The following is a 17,973-nucleotide window of genomic DNA, read 5'->3' as shown; positions in this document are numbered from 1 at the left end:
TCCCACATAAAGAGCTGTGTTGTATTTAATGATAAGCCTTTTAATGGAATTTGCTATTTCTAGGTCTCTGGGAAAAGATCATTAATGAGCTTGCAAGGGCAAGGAAAAGCAGGTGTTCGAGAGGCATATTTCTCAAGGGCACACTACCCTGGGGGGAAAATGGACAAAAATAAGAAACAGGTTCTTTTTCACTTTCTTAAAGCTGATTTGGCTTAACTGAAAATGTGATTTTGATGAACTGTGTTTTCAAAATATGAAGCTATCACTCCTAACGCTACCCACCCTCCGCATCCTATCTGCATGATCCTTACTCTACCCCCAAATGCTTCTGTAATCCTAATCATAGCGAAATCATCAGCAGGGTGCAAAACGAGACCAAGACACATGGGTCAACTAAGCAGGCTCACATCTGTCACTCTTTCAAACCTCTAATTGGCCAATGCCCATTTAAGTGACTGAAGGCAACACGAGGGGAAGGATGGAGCAGAACTGCGGAAGGGAGATGACTCTTTTACTGCCTGGAGAAAGTCAGCTCTGGCCGCAAACTTGCCTATTTAGTTGGTAAAACTAAAGCCTTGAGGTTAACCAGCAGTGCCCTCCTTCACAAAGCAGTTTATTGTTCATCAGATAATTTAACAAGCCCTTCCAAGTCACACCTGCAACTGGAAACAGCCAGTGAGGTATGTGCAGTACTTCTCTCAAGAGGGTTCTGCCATTTTAGCTTCCCTCTGCATTTCCCGTGATGTGCCGGCACCTAGTGATGTGTTAGCAGCCGTTATAGATGGGAGTTTTGCTGGTGCAGCCACCCTTTAATATGTCTCCTACTGGCACCCTCTGTGTCCTGGCATTAATGAAGGTGCTAAAGATGTATAGAAAAGGTATAAGCGAGGTCCTTGTCATCAAAGGTTTGACAGTTCAGAGTAATCCAACTCATATTACTGAATATTACTGAGAGCAGGGCACTGTGCTAGAAGCTGTTGGAAGTTCAAACATGAGGAAGGCAAAACAGAGAGTCCTGATGGTCCTAAAGGCTTTCTCATACTTTAGTCCGCAGCATCGCTTGAGCTTGTTTAAAAGGCAAATTCTCCAGCCTCACCCATGATCAACTGAGAAATGATGCAGGTGGACCTCGCCATTTGTGTTTAATACTAACATTTGAACAGCACTGGCCTAAAGAGCTTCTAGAGAAGTAGAAGAAATAAGACAGACACACAGTCTCTCTGACACCAGACGAAGCAAGCAGATTCGGGGCCAGGCAACGGACCTGGACCCATCATAGAGACCAAAGGCCAACAACCTGCTGCAGTGATTTTAGAATCAGGCTAAAGTCACAGTCACCAACAGAGTCTTTAAAATGCGTAATTGCCTGAGCCCCACCCAAAGGTTTTAATAAACTGGTCTCAATTTTTGTTAAAAATGCTCCCTAGTTGATTCTGACAACTATTGCAGGGGTCTGAGGAGGAAGAAGCCTTCAGCAATGGTGAAGAGGATACTGTGAAAGTTAGTCAGTGGATTCATTTCCCCCGGCTGCCATAACTAATCACCACAAACATGTGGCTTAAAACAACAGAACTTTATTAATGGTAAAAAAACTTTTAGCTTTTCCTCTATGATCAGAACAAGACAAGGATGCCCACTCTCGCTACCTTTATTCAACATAGTACTGGAAGTCTTAGCCATTAGCAATTAGGCAGAAAAAAGAAAAGGCCTCCAAATCAGAAAGGGAGAAATAAAACTATCACTGTTTGTAGATGATATAATACCACACATAAAAAAACCCTAAAGACGCTACCAAAAAACTGTTAGAACTAATACATAAATTCAGTAAAGTCACAGATCAATACACGGAAATCTGTGGCATTTCTGTGCACTAATAACAACCAACAGAAAGAGAAATTAAGAAAATGATCCTATTTACAATTGCATCAAAAAGAATAAAATACCTAGGAATAAAGTTAACCATGGAGGTTAAAGACTTGTACAATGAAAACTGTAAGAACTGACAAACTGAAGAAGACACAAATAAATGGAAAGATATTCCATGTTCATGGATTGGAAGAATTAATATTGTTACTATCATATCCATACTACCCAAAGCAAACTACAGATTCAATGCAATACCTGTCAAAACTGCTATGGTATGTTGCACAGAACAATAATAAATAGTTCTAAAATTATATGGAAACACAAAAGATCCCAAATAGCAAAATAACCTTGAGAAAGAAGAACAAAGCTGGAAGTATCATACTCCTTGATTTAAAACTATACTACAAAACTGTGGTAATCAAAACATATGGTACTGGCACAAAAACAGACACACAGATCAATGGAACAGAATTGAGAGCCCATAAATTAACCTACACATCTTTGGACAATTAATTTACAACAAAGGAGCAAAGAATAGATGGTGAAGAAAGGACAGTCTCTTCAATAAATGGTGTTGGGAAAACTGGACAACCACAATGAAAAGAATGAAACTAGACACTACCTTACACCACACACAATTATGAAGTCAAAATAGATGAAAGCCTTGAATGCAAGACCTGAAACCATAAAATTCCTAGAAGAAAACATAGATGGTAACCTCACTGACATGAGTCTTAGTGATGTTTTTGTGGCTGTGACTCCAAAGACAAGGGAAACAAAAGCAAAAATGAATAAATGGAACTACATTAAACTAAAAGGCTTCTGCACAGCAAAGGAAACCATTATCAAAACGAAAAGGCAATGAACTGGATGGGAGAAGATATTTGCAAATCATATATCTGATAAGGAATTAATATCCAAAATATACAAAGAACTCATGCAAGTCAACAACAAAAAGACCAACCATCTGATTAAAAAATGGGCAGGGTTAAAAATGGGCAGTGGCTCTAAATATATATTTTTCCAAAGAAGACATACAGGTGGCCAAAAGGCACATGAAAAGATGTTGAGCATCACTAATTACTAGAGAAATGTAAATCAAAATCACAATGAGATATCATCTCACACCTGTTAGAATGGCTATTACTGAAAAGACAAGAAATAAATATTGGTGACGATATGGAGAAAACATGTTGATGGGACTGTAAATTAGTGCAGCTACTATGGAAAACAGTAGGACAGTCCTTGAAAAATTAAGAATAAAACTACTATATGACCCACTTCTGGGTGTTTATTCAGAGAACATGAAACCGCTAATCTGCAGCATTGTTTACAACAGCCAACATACAGAACAACCTAAGTATCCATCAGTGAATGAATGCATAAGGATATGGTATAGATATACACACAGTGGAATACTACTCAGCCATAAAAAGAATGAAATCCTGCCATTTGGGACAACATAGATAGACCTGAAGGTAGTATGCTAAGTGAAATAAATCAGATGGAGAAAGACAAATATTTTACAATTCAGCCACATATGCAATCTAAAAACACAAAACAAATGAACAAGCAAAACAAAACAAAAACAAACTCATAGGCATGGAGAACAGATAGGTGGTTACCAAAGGAGAAGGTGGGTTGGGGAGTGGTGAAATGGGTGAAGGAGGTCAACTTAGGGTGATGGATAGCAACTATCCTTGTGGTGGTGATCACTTGGTAATGTCCACAGATGTCAAATTACAATGCTGCATACCTGAAACTTATTAAAGGAAAACAGAACTTTGTTTTTTCGCAGTCCTGGAGGTCAGAAGTTCAAGATCAAGGTGACTTCAGGGCCACACTCCCTGCTGTCACTTCCAACTTTTTGTGGTTCCAGGTGCTGTTTGGCTTGTGGCTGCATTACTCCCACCTCTGCCTCCATCTTCACGTGGCCGTTGCCTCTTCTGTCTCAAAGCCTCCTCTCCTTTCTCTTAAAAGGATACTTGTCATTGGATTTAGGGACCACTCAGAGAATACAAAATAATCTCATTTCAATATGCTTAACTTAATCTGCAGAGAACCCTTTTCCAAATAAAGTAGCATTCACAGGTTCCGGGGTTCTGATATCTACTGGAAGGCTATTCCATGGTCGACCAGGGCTACCATCAACTGAAGACAGCATCTGCCAAGTGCACAGTTAGCACAAAGCTGTAAAAGATGGAATAATCTCTTGGATTTGCATTTTAAGATACCTTGTGGGCAGGCATTTGAGCCTGAAGTTCAAGGGGGAAAGCTATGTGATAGCTGGTCGGCATTCAGCAGGCAGGGACATATCTTTTCAGGAGCTCTGCATCCCCCATTCTGTCTCAGGAGGTTGGGAACAACATGATTCCTGGTGATGACATCAAAGAGTCACACATAGTCTTTCCGCTTCATGTTCTGAAGGTTCCACAGTGAAGAAAAAGACCCTCATGAGACCAGAAACAAGACAGGGAGAATTGCTGGTGTGCCCTGGGTTCCTGCAGACCCCCGAGCTGTGAGAGAGCTGCTTGTCTCTCTAGTGTCTTTAGCAACCGGGGAGCATTTACCAGGTATATTGTCTTACCCTGGAGGCTGAGAATACAGTGAGTAACTTTAAGTAGGCCCATTAAACAGTTATAATGTGAACTGACAGCCTGGGCTTGTTATCTCACCACTGCGGCTGGAAAGTAATTACGCCATTGTCTCTGTTAAGTGCTGCGCCCTTGGAACTGTTCAAGTGTTGGCATTATAGGAGAAAAGAGTTGTAAATGCCTTTCAAAATATGGCAAGCTTCATAGTTAATAAGTAAGGACCTCTGTACATCTTGTCTATTAGATTGTTTTTAACTAATCGACAAATACTCCTCTCTCCTGGTCTCTTCCAGTCTAACTGACATTCTTTCTCAGGTGTCTGACTATAATAAAGGTGAGTTCTGCTCATAGAGATCTACCTCCAGGAAATAATCTAGCAAGAGTGCAATGACAGAGTCTCAAGAATGTCCATCACAATATGATTATAATACTGAGAAACTGGAATCAACCAAAATATCCAGTAATAACCCACCTATCACAGGGAGTCTTTCTTGACCCTCAGATTGTTCAATGTTTTCATACTTCTTGCTTGGGTAGCATGTCAAAATTGCATTTCAATTTTTGTATAAAAACAGTAGAAGCTCTTTTAAGCAGTCTCCATTCAATCACCATGTGGATAACTTAATACTCTTCATCCTTCCTCTGGAAAGCCACCACACTTCTGCTCATACTAATCCTCACTTGTTACAACTTTATGCCAGTTGTATTTGCTATTTTAAGTATGTAATTTAACAACACACTGAGTCAGTTACATATGAATGTAAAGAGTATGATGTTCCTATGAAAACTGGACTGAATGCTTTGAAAAGACTCAATGAAGGCAAGTTGCTAGAGAAAAAAACCTGGTATTCAATTAGGTGTGACAGAAGTGAAAAGTTTCAAAAGTTTAGAAGTATTCTGAATTCCGACTGTTTCACATGTGTTTTAGATTCTCATTCTCCACTTTAGAGACGCCAAAATGATAACGCATTATGGGCAGGTTAACCTCACATCCCGGTCAGGCTGGGACAGGTCCTGTTTACATCTGTTGTTTCAGTGCCTCTCTGGTTTTGTTGCCCCCTTTCATTCTCAGAAGTGTCCCAGTTTGAATGATAAATTAAAAGATCACTCTAACTAGGGTCTAATTTATGCAAGACAAATAAAGTGAAATGTCAATTAGCAAGCCGTCCCAAAGAACTGAAACTGAGCCTCACATGAAAAGATTAGTGAATAAGTGTTCATCCACATGCTTTACACTACGGGTCCTCAAAATTTTTCCATAAAGGGCCAACAGTAATTATTTTAGGCTTTAGTTGGTCTCTGTCACAATTATTCAAATCTGCCATTTTACCACGAAAGCTACACTAGACAATCTCTAAATGAATGTGCATGACTGTATTCAATAAAACTTTATTTTGGACACTAAATTTGAATTTCATATACTTTTCATGTGTCACCAAATATTGTTCTTATGTTTTTCAAGAACTTAAAAATCTAAAAACCATCCTTGAGGGGAGGGTATAGCTCAGAGGTAGAGTGTATGCTTAGCACGTACAAGGTCCTGAGTTCAATCCCCAGTACCTCCTCTAAAAAATAAAATAAAATAAAAAATTAATTAAAAATACATAAAGAATCCTAATTATCACCCCCCACCCCCAAAAAAACCAAAACTAAAAACAAAATAAAAACCATCCTTAACTCACAAGCCATACAAAAATGAGCTGTGGGCTGATCTGACCTGGAGCACCGTTTGCTGACTCCTGTTATAAGCTAAAAAAAAGGTTATGTATGTGTTAGGGTTTTTCTTTTACAGTTTTCACTTTTCAATTATTGACAATGTTCACACGACATTGAATAGGAGGTCTTCTATTATATTCACACTTCTTTCTTGAAGTGTAGTTGAATACACGGCTAATTTCAGGTGTACAGCAAAGTGATTTGGTTATACATATACATACATACACATACATTTTCTTTTCAGATGTTTTTCCATTATATGTTATTACAAGAAATCATTTATTTTTAATGGAGGTACTGGGGATTGAACCCAGGGCCTCGTGCATGCTAAGCACATGCTCTACCACTGAGCTATACCTTCCCCTCTATTCACACTTCTTTCTACTTCTCATGCCTGTAAGGTCCATGAGATAAGGGATCTTACCTGGCATATGAAGGCACTCGTAAAAGTTTCTTACATGAAAGAAGTTAAGTTATGCAATACTTATAAAATGGAGGACTCACATAACCATTAAAAGTTATATTGGAGGGCTCCAGATTTACTGTGGAGGGGAAAAAACACAGATAATACAATAACTATATATGGTATAACTGTTTTTTAAAATACACGTCTATATTGTACAGGAAATTACAGAGCAGGCTATACCAAAATGTTATTAGTTTTTATATCGCTATGGTTATTATAGGTTTGGGGATACTTTGAACTCTTTTTCTTTTTGCGTACCTATATTTTTTATTTTTCTAAAACGGTTACATTTTCTATATATGACTGGTCACTGATGTTTTTATTTTATTTCATAATTCTGGTGTCCTGAAGGAATCTGGATTTGACCAAATGGAGGTACCAAGTTTGGTCCAACCCTCTGTCAGTGGTCAGGGGCTGGGAGTGACTTAGTCAGATGTTGGCCCATGAAGGACTAGGGGGAAGTCCACTTATTTGTCAGATATAGCCGGTTCTCCATTGTGCTCAGAAAACTAGAAATTGGAGGCTAGTGCCTCCTGAGTTCTGGCCTTGAGAATGGTGCCTCCCCACTCTCCCATGGGACGACCGTATATAGGCTGTGGTTCGAACGTGATATTTTATCCTAGGAGCTGCAGGAGGTCTAGGAAGAGTTTTGTTCATTTAGTCCATCGACAAACACTTGCTGGGCACTGATCACTAACCAGGTGCTGTGCCAGGCACAGGGGTATAAGAGAGAAGAGCACACAGAAATCCCTGCTCTCAAGGAACTTCCTTGGTTGGGAGGAAAAGCAATAAACAGATAAACAGATGGGAAAAACAGAAATAGCAGATGGAACTGAGGGCACCTAGGAGAGGGCCGGGCAGCAGCATGGTCTAGATGAGCAGCGAGGCCCCCTCTTAAGAGACATCTGAGTCAAGCCAGGATCAGGTAGAAGAAACCATGAGTTCAAAGGCTCCAAGTGGCCCCAGCCAGGTACCTCTGAAGGCCTGAAAGAAAGCCAGTGTGGCCAAGGAGATGACATCGAGAAGTGAACAGCAGCCATCTCAAGTGACCATGATAAAGAATTTATCTTAGGTGAACAGATTTGAGTCCGAGTGAAATGAGAAGCCATTGGTGGGTTTGAAACAGAAGAATGGCATGCTTTGGTTTATATTGTATAAGATAATTCTCAGGGCTGTGAGAGGGGGCAAGGGTGGACCACGAGGAGGCCACAGGAGGGACTGGGGGCTGGAGGTGAAGGTGGCTTGGACTAGGATGGAGGTGAACGTGGAGAATGGAGGAGGCTGGACTTGCTATGTTTACGGGGTAAAGTCATCAGGACTTGCTTTAGAACTGGATTTAAACACGAGAAAGAGCAGGGGGAGGGTTTAGCTCAAGTGGTAGAGTGCACGCTTAGCATGCACAAGGTCCTGGGTTCAACCACCAGCACCTCCATCGAAAGACTAATGAAATAAATGAAACTAATTACCTTCCCCCTGCAAAAATAAATAAGTAAATAAACAGGAGAAAATTCAATTTGCTTTTGTTTCTTTGTTTTAACATTAATAGATTCATTGAAATATAATTCTTGAGACCATACAATTCACCCATTTGAAGTATACAGTTCAGTGGCTTTTAGTATATTCAGAGCTGTGTAACTATCACTACAGTGGACTTAAGAATATTCTCATTACTCTAAATAGAAACCCTGTATCCCTTAGTCACTACCCACCCTTGCACTTTGTATCATGTTTTATTTACCCATTCTTCAGTTGATGGACATTTAGTTTAATTTCCACTTTTTCGCTATTATGAATAATGTTGCTCTGAATACTATGTACACGTTAATTCCTCCTGGGTATATACCTAGGCGTGGGAATTGCTGGCTCATAGGATAACTCTCTGTTTAACTGTTTGAGGACCTGCCAAACTGTTTTCCAAAGGAGCTGCAACACTGCACATTCCCACCAGCAGTGGAGGAGGGTGTGATTCAAATTTAACATCCCCTTGGCTGCTGCGTGGAGACAAGGACTGGAGCAAGGCTTGAGGGGAAGTGCGGAGACCAGAATGGTTATGCAAAGGTGGAGGCATCTTAGTAGGGTTCAAAGACACCCAATTTTAAGGCGTACTTCATCCTCTTTTACGGCAAAAAGATTTTTGTGAGACAGCCGTCAGTACGCCATGAATCACACCGTTAAATTAAAAGATTCCAATGGAGAGGGCTTGCTGAAACAGATCTGCAGTTTTCAAATCTAGAATCCTAAAGCAGACTGGTATGGAACTGTTTAAACATCTGTCCCCACACAAGCTCCTGCAAGCAGAAGGGTATTTTCCGAGAAGCTAAGGGAGTCAGGGGGTGCAATAAAACTTTCACACCTTCAAGCCATAAAAACACAGGACTCCAGCGGCAGCCGGGGACTCCTGAGGCAGCAGGCATCCTTCCTACTGCCCAGGAACCCTGCCCCGGCCTCTCCGGCCAGAGAAGGGTTTTGTTCCCAGCGGCTGGTTTTGACAACTGGGTGGCGGTTCTCTCTGCAATTCTTCTAGCTCTGGAACGGAAGGGAAACCAACATCTATCAAGCTTATGATATGCCCTCCCCCTGGGGTGAGATGCTCCACTTACGTTCCTTAAGTCAGTGAACCCGCACAGCAAATCACCAGGGAAGAGAGAACAACTTATCTCTATTACAGACAAGCAGATTGGCCCCTTTGAACTGAAAAGTCAGAAAAGGTCTCTCTGAGGAGACAGCAGTTTAGCTGATACGAGCCCTGCAGGGATCAGGAGGAAGAGCGTGCCAAGGGTAACCCCCAAATTGTCTGTTCGCTCTCCAGGTGGCCTCATGTTTATTCTCTTTTAATTTTCATTTACAATTTTTTTTCAGTCATTCATGGACATATACACATATACAAAAATTGTGCTGAACACTGGAATTTGACACAACATTGTAAAATGATTATAAATCAATAAAAAATTTTTAAAAAATTTTCATTTACATGTATTAGTATAAATAAGAGTAAGAAGTGTCCGTTTAGAAATAGATCTTAAATTCATTTAAAAGATAACTTGGAGTAGAAATTATAATTCTTTTTTTTCTTCTTTTTAGAATCTTCTTTAATTTATATATTTTTGGGGGTCATTAGGTTTATTTATTATTTTTTTTTTAGGAGTACTGGGGATTGAACCCAGGACCTCATGCATTCTAAGCACATGCTCTACCACTTGAGCTATACCATTCTCCCCATAATTCTTTTTCCTTAATATTTCTGATTTTCTACTCAGGGCCTAATCTCCATAACAGCACTGTCCCTGTTCCCTCCCTACACAATCCACTGTCTCCCCACACATCCAACATGACTGTCTCCACTAATGTATCTTCACAGACCTTGGTAAGGTTCTGGGACACGGGGAGACACAGCTCCCTTGGTCTGACGGTGCTACTATTCTGGAAGTGGTGTCTCTGACGGGGAGACACAGCTCCCTTGGTCTGACGGTGCTACTATTCTGGAAGTGGTGTCTCTGACCTCCAGAATTTCCAACAGGAGGAAGGAAGGATCTACAGATCGATACCACACCACCACTCAGAGGTCCCCACTGTCAGGTTAAAATGCTTTCCCAAAGGACAGAATTCATTTTTTACTACAACACTTTACCAAATTCCTCAAAATGGAACTCATCCTAAAATCTGTGTGTTGGGTCTTCAGGAAAGTCCAATAAACAAAATCCTTCTTTCCCACTGAACTAACTAAAATACAAGACCAATGCATAAAGCCAAAATATCACATGACTGGTAAGATTCATACTAGAGATTGTGGCTTACGTCCATTGGCACGCTGGACTCTTGATATTTACCCACCCAGTCACAACGCTGGGCCCGGGCAGTTCTCCCCAGGACTGCGCCTCCCCCTGCACAATCGATGGCATGGCCGCAGGGTAGGGTGTGTACTGCTATGGGCAGGTCACTCCATGAGAAAGGAGGGAGAAAGAGGAAAGAATTCTGCAGACCCTGCTCCTGCCCTCAGCCTCACCAATTACATCCATGTTTCCCCTCGCCTGGGAAAGTGTACTAAAGATGGCTGAGGGAGGTTACGGAAACACAAGGATGACCAGGGAAGACGCATCAGTGGCACACACCCCTCACACCAGGTTCTGGAGGTCCTGGTTCTGTCACTACATCCTAATGTGATGTCGGGCAAGAATGTTGACCCTTTCCTGGGTCTCAGGTTTTTCTTCTCTCAACTGGAGGTGGTGTTCCTCTCCGTGCCACGCGGAACTGCTGGGCACACAGAGGATAAGGAAGTACGTCAAAGGCTTTGCAAGGAACACAGACACTGGGCAATCACATGGAGCCACGAATGTACAGAAGCTGCAGTCACTTGATTCCACTGTAGCCCTTATACGGTCTTCCTAGATCCTGGCAGACATCATCTAAGAAGGGTGACTGACAGGGTCCCTCGGGGTTGTCTTACTCCTTATACTTCTAGCTTGGCAGCTTCTGTCACTAAGAAGACTGCTCATGGCCTCTTGGGTACTTTTCCTCTAATTGCTCCAGATGAGAGGTGGTCCCACAGGTGTATTGTTGTCATCCTTGTGGGCTGGGTTCCCGAGAGTCAGCCTTCAGTTAGAGGGATGGTTCATGAAGCGGGAACGCGTGCCTTCCCTCTCATTTTCATGTTCTAATATGAAAGGGTCTTTTGCTAAAATTTGTATTTGGTAGCAGACACTCTACTCCTCTTCAAAAGTTGGAACTGGGGAATCTCTGGGTATAAGGGATGCCAACTTTTCTGGGCATGAGGACGTGGAGAGAGCTACAAAAGGAAAAAAAGGCTGGAGACTTCTGGGAAGGTGCAAAATAGAGGCTGGCTGGACCAGCCTGGGGACAGGGCTGAGCACACTGCCTGATGCTTTCAAGACCAAAGCATCCCACAGGTTTTAAAGGATTTGGAACCTCCTGTTCTCCCAATTAACCCCTCTGTGCCCACTCTACTGTTTCAACTTTTAGTTGTTTTGTTTGTTTGTTTGTTTAATCTTTAGTTGTTCAAAACCGGTGGTTCTCAACCCTGTGTGAATGCTAGCGCTCCTGGGGGGCTTTGAGAAAATAGCAGGGCCTGTCACTTCTCTCCCCTCCTTCTAAGATGACCACCGGGGACTTGTATGCTTTTTGTTTGTTTGTTCTTAACTTTTCTTTAGAAATAATTTCAGACACAGGGGAAAAAACTGCCAGCAAAAGAACAGTTCAAAGAACATCACATACTCCTTACTCAGGTTCACTTATTCTTAACATTTTGTTCCATTTGTTTTATCCTTTGCTCTGTTTCTATTTTCCCTTTCCTCTATTTTATTTATAAGGTAAAATTCTCTGGGAATAAGACATCACATTCACTTCCTTAAAAGTAAGACATAGTTCAAGGTACATTTCCTCAAAATGAGAGTATTTGCCCACATAGCCACAGGATACATGTCAACCCCAGTAAATCTAACATTGATACAAATACTTTTATTTTCTCTGTCATCTATTCAGTTTGTCACCTGACCCAACCATCTCCTTGTAGCATGTTTCCCTCCAGGATAGAATCCAGGCTAGGATCAGGCACTGCATTTAGTTGTCTTCTCACTGGTGTGGTCTTAAAAGCTCTCCCGGTGATTTTAATGTGCCTCTTGGATTTGGGACCACTGTGTAAGTGAATATTTACTACATCAACACTTAGAGAGTGTTTACCAGGTGCAAAGGATTGTGAATAAATGAAGGAGCTTATTACTTTAAGGGACATACTATATACAAACAAACTGTAATATCAGATGGGTAAGTATGATAAAAGAAATATAAACCAAATCTTTAGGAGGAAACTTTAATTAAACTTAACAAGCCTACTGAAGGTCTACTATGTGCCAGGCATTGTATGAACTCCTACAAAAACAGATTAATAAGAAAAACATAATGCATACACGATTAATAATTAATGAATACATGATTAATTACAAGAGTGAGGTTTTTCTTGGGGGAAGTGAGACTTAAAAGACAAGTAGGATTCAATTTTTAGAGATGAAGCCATTTCACAAGAGCAAAAATAGGAATATGAGTGCATAGCAAGGCAAGGAAAGGACTGCACATAACAAAGGATTTGAGAACTGGGTGCGTGGGGTTGTACTAGATCTTCCCGGAAAAGCAGGCTGGAAAATGCAAGATGGTACAGCCACTTTTGGAAAATAGTTTGGTAGTTTCTTAAAAAGTCAAACATAAACTTACCATACAGCCCAACAATCCCATTCCATAGGTATTTTTTCAAGAGTAACAAAAATTTGTGTGCATGAATGTAATATTCATAGCAGCATTACTCATAGGAGTCCCAAAGTGGAAACAATCCAAATGCCTATTAACTGGAGAATGGATAATCAGAAAATGGCATAGCTGTACAATGGGGTACTCTGAGTAATAAAAGGGAGTGAATGAATGGTATATGTTCCAACAATCGATGAACCTCAAAAACATGCTAAGATTTAGCAACTAAGTGAAAAAAGCCAGATGGAAATACCACATGTTGTATCATTTCACTGATATGAAATGTCTGGAAAAGACAACTTTATAGAGACAGAAAGTAGATTAATGGTTGCCTGGCATTAGTGTGGGAATAGGGACTGACTATAAATGGATACAAAGGATGGTGACAGAAATGTCCTAAAACTGGATTATGGTTATGGTGCAACACGTCTGTAAAGTTACTAAAAAATGTAGAATTGTATGTACACTTAGATGAATTTCATACTATGTAAATTATATTTCAAGACAACTATAAAAATTAAGAAGGGATCAAAATCAGACAGAAAGGAAATAAGAACAGCAATCGTAGAAATCAAAAGGTAATTCTAAAACTAAACAGGTGCAAAAGGCTCTGGACTGGACAAATTATTTAGAGGATTGGCAAATAGGAAGACAGGATTAAGGATTTCACCAGGATACAACAGAGACAAAAACAATTTAATAACATTTCAGAATATAGATGGAGAGGCTTCATCCAGAAAAATGAATGGAGGCAATGGCAGAGAAACAATATTTGAAGAGAAAAACAACAATTTTCCAGAATTAAAGAGAGCGCAGCATCTTCAATAGAAAGTACACTCACAACTAGAGAGTTCTAGTGAAACTGCTAAACACCAAAATAAACACACACAGATCTTAAATGTGATCAAGAGAAAAGGCAGGTTACCTACAAAGGAATGAAAATTTGATTGGCAGTAGGATTTTTACCAGCAGCAATTACTACCAGAAGATAGTAAGGCCCTATCATCATTGTGCTATGGGAAAAGAACTGTTCACCAGAGCTTCTATCCAAATAAGTGACCATCCAACCATGAGAGCAAAACAAAGACATTTTCAAACATACAAAGAATTCTTTCCCCCAGCAAGACCTCTACAGAAAGAACTATTAAAGGATGAACTTCAACTAGAACAAAAGTGAACCCAAAAAGACTTTAGATTCAAGAAAAAAAAGTAGCAAGTAGAAGAATTGGTGAAATGTTAGTACATTTAATTAATGCGACTATAAAAACAATTTTTAAATGTAAGAAAGTAAAAAGCAAGACGACAATGACAAGATGGGAAAGGGGAGGGCTGTTACCTGGGTAGAGTACGCAGAGCTCTTTTGTAGGAAGAAAGAATTCCATGATGATTTTGTTAGAAAAATTATGGTTAAATATGTATGTGGAAACATAAAAGACCATTCTGAGAAGGAAAGGAATAATGCCTGAAGCCCTCAAACCAGCAGTGGAAAAGGAGGAAATGTAGATCAGTTAACTAATCCAAGAGGAAGCTGGGATGGAGAAAAAGGAAGAATAAAAAATGATAGAAAATGAAAAGCACAAAATATTACAGAAGAATAAGCCCCAATATATTAGTAATCACAATAAATGCACATGGGTTAAGTTTACCTATCAGAGATACAACTAAAATAAAGCTTATAGAATGATTAAGTATACATAAAGAGATGAAAAATAGGACAAACAGTAGCCAAAAGAAAGGAAGCATATTAATATCAATATTAAAAATGTCTAATTTAAGCAATGAGCATGAAAAATGGTAAAGAGAGGCACTACATAATAAGAATCAAGCGTGATTTCTAGTGCAGAATATACTTTGAGAAACACTCACTACCTACTATGTGCTAGGGATCGTGGCTGCTTTCTTCACTGCCATATCCTCAGTGCTTGGCACACAGTGTGCCATAAATATTAATGGGCAGAATGATGAACATTACCACATTACATGAAAATGATCTGTTGATATATTTGTCATATCACATGGGCAGGGGCCCTGTCTTACTCAGTTTCATGCCCTCAATATTGAGCACAGTGCCGGGCACACAGTAGGGACTCCATAAATTCAAACTGAGTTCAAGGTTCATCTCTTTCATAAAAATCTCTCCTAATTGTTCTTACTCATAATGGTTTATCGTTTCTTTCTACTTTTACAGTACTCAAAAATTGAAATACCCAGTTTAACTGATTATATAGCAGGGTCTTTGAGTTTTCTCTCCAACCTTGTTTCTCCAAAAATATTTTAGGTTCTTTGAAGACAGAGAGGATGCCTTATACTGTGCCCAGCACTGCAAATCAATACTTTTTTGGAGTCAATATCACCATTCAGATGAATGTAGGTTAGATCAGCGGTGCCAGCAGCACATGCCAAGGCCTCCAAGGAGTATCTTCATTTCTCTTTTTCCACCCTTGACTAAAGAGATGGCTGTTAGGATAAAGGTTCATATGCAAAAAATGTGGAGAAGTGAATGGGAGGGGTGGGGGAAGGCCACTAGTGTCCAATTCCAAGCCTCTGTGCTCTCTTCCTTCTGGCAAAATAGTCAGGAAGGAAAATGCCTGTAATTCCACAAAAATGGGGGTGTGGGGAAGTGGGAAAGTGAGTGTGGGGAAGTGGGAGGGAGAGAGGAAAGAGAGCAAGTCCCGTAACAGAACCTGGACCCGACCTTCCACTAGCAGGCATTCTAGCAGGAGTTTATTATGAGATCCGCAGGAAACCCCAAGGCAAAGAGCTAAATCCAGACACCCGGGACCGAGTATAGAAGACAGAGAGGGGCGTTGTTTTCCCTCTACACACAAGGCACAAGAGGGGAACCCACCACAAGAAGCTCCTAATTTGGCAGGCTTCGGGAGAGGGTAGGAGTTAACAAAGGGCAGGGTGGTATCTTCCTGCTTCAGAAGGAGGACAACACAGCCCCCGAGGTTCAGTCAGGGCCCCGGGATGAGGTAGGGCGAGGGGCTGGCTGATCCCCCCCCCCCCACAAGGTCCTTTGTAATCACGTAATTAAATGGTGAATCGTTCACTTCCTCATTTATGCTCGCTCCCGCACACGTCTAAACCCAATTTGATAGTAAGTCCCCTGGGCTGCCTTCCAGGTTGAGTAAGGCGCCACGCAAGCTGCTGGTACTCAACAAATGACTCAAATATTTATTGAATGAAGGAATAAATGTATCAAGTGTTTAAATAGCCCACATGACCTCCTCCCCGCCTGTAAAGTACGGCGATGAATGAAATCACAACATTCCAGGCACGATCACTTGAACAGAGCCGGCAAAGGAAAACACACACACACACATCCACAGCACTGATTCAACTCGATTCACATTTGCATCTTGCAAGTACAGACCTCCTGCTCAGCTTGCAAGCTGTAGGAGTTTCCTTGGCAAGAATTCTCTCTCAGCTGCCTCACGGTGGTGCCTCCAGAAGGTCACCAAGATTTAGGACCGCTTCCCTTCCGGGTTGGCCTCTGAGCCAAAGTTTCAGCTCGAATTCGGTCTGGGCCTCCCCTGGACGCGCCCGCACTCCCTCCTCGGCCTGGGGCGCCCCGGGCGCGCAGCTCGCCGGCCCGCAGCGCCTCACCTTACCTTGGTGAGCTGGGCGATCTTCTTGCACATTTTCACGTGCATGTCGGGATCACAGTCCATTCTCCAGCCAGTGCCGCCACGGGCATCGGCTTTGGAGCCCGGGCAAGTCCCGGGCGCGTGAATTTTGCCGTTGAGGGTAGAAGCCATCGCTGAAATGCGTCTGGATTAAAGGGCTCCGCTCGTACTCTCGCAGCCGACGGCGTACACGTGCTTGCGCGCGCGGGCGTGTGAGCGTGTGAGCGTGTGCGCTTTCTCCGGAGAGGCTGGCACTGCAGTCCCGCCGCCCGCACCGCCCCGGGGCCCGGGCTTCCTCGGGGTGTCCGCCTCTCGGCCGCCGGCGATCCCACCCTTCGTCCTCCCGCGCTCGCTCGCTCCCTGGCTCTGCGGGCACCCGCACCCTGCGGCGAGGCGCGCAGGACCGGCACCCGCCGCCTGTGAGTCGCGCGCAGCCCCGGGGCCCGTGCGGGTTTCTCGCGCCTGCAATAAGCTCCCGCGACGAGGAGCCGCTGGCCTTGGGGAGGTTTGCGCTGGCTGGCCGCGGCGCTCTGGGACACGTGGGTGGCGCTGGGCTCTGGACTCAGTGGCGACAGACCCCGCCTGTGGTGGCCATCCCAGGCCACGGAGGAAAAAGAGCCGGCCTCAGCCTCGGGCAGCCGGGGTGCTTGGTCTGCGGAGGGGACCCTGGAGATGTGCTGTGGGCGAACGGATGGCGAGGGACCAGGCACCTTAACGGGTGCCCTCAGCCAGCGGCTCCCGAGCCTCAGAGCGCTGTGCAGAGGGCGGGATGCCGAGAGAGGGGCGGGGAGGTGAAAGCGAGTCTTGGGGACGCGAGGAGCTGTGGGTACCCGGGCGTGCAATTGGGGCTCCTGCTTGGGCTGCGGATAGGATCCCCCCTTCCCCCATCTTGAGGAGGAGCCCGGACGCTGCGGGAGAATTAGCGGAGATTACCAAAGGCAAGGAGCCTAGGGGGCTGCGGAGCTGTTGGTGACCGAAATCAGGGACGAGAAAGAGCAGAATGTGTGTGAGGGAATGTGTAGCGTGGGAATACTCGCATATTTAGAGTATTTTCTGCAGAGAAAAGGCCAAACACAGGGGTAGAGAGGATGGTGGCAGTCGTGGGAAAAGAGGAAGTCAAGAGGAATGGAGGAGTAACTGAGTAAAGATGGAACTGAAAGGCTAGGTAAACCGATCCCAGTGAAAGTGAAGTGACTCATCCACACACTAGGCCACCGGCCGACTGGAGCCAGAATCCTGTCGAGCCTGGATTACGAGCTGGTGTCTTTTTTCGTTTGTTTGGCGAGTCGAGGGGTTAGCGGGCCAAATTTCTTTGTGGCTTGCTTCCTCTGGGTTCAAACAGTGGACTTTGGGGAAAGTGACAACACCCTGATCAGATTTGCATGGTTAATATATTCCATATTACAAACTGCTTTATATCAAGAGTTTTAATAATCTTGATAAATAA

General features: G+C 42.7%; 1 protein-coding gene across 1 annotated transcript in view; it reads right to left on the bottom strand.

Moving 5' to 3' along the window:
- FAM184B (family with sequence similarity 184 member B) overlaps positions 1-16,881 on the bottom strand; it is a 101,225-nt gene extending 84,344 nt beyond the window's left edge. Inside the window, exon 1 of the mRNA XM_006208107.4 lies at positions 16,512-16,881. Coding sequence (XP_006208169.2) covers positions 16,512-16,658 — 147 coding nt within the window. The 5' untranslated portion in view covers positions 16,659-16,881. The remainder of the gene's footprint in view (positions 1-16,511) is intronic.
- Between the last annotated feature and the right edge of the window lie 1,092 nt (positions 16,882-17,973).

The sequence above is a fragment of the Vicugna pacos genome, chromosome 2 (genome assembly GCF_048564905.1).
Source record: "Vicugna pacos chromosome 2, VicPac4, whole genome shotgun sequence".
NCBI classification, from domain to species: Eukaryota; Metazoa; Chordata; class Mammalia; order Artiodactyla; family Camelidae; genus Vicugna; species Vicugna pacos.
The sequence above is the reverse complement of the archived record's forward strand: the minus strand, read 5'-3'. Positions and strand labels throughout refer to the sequence as shown.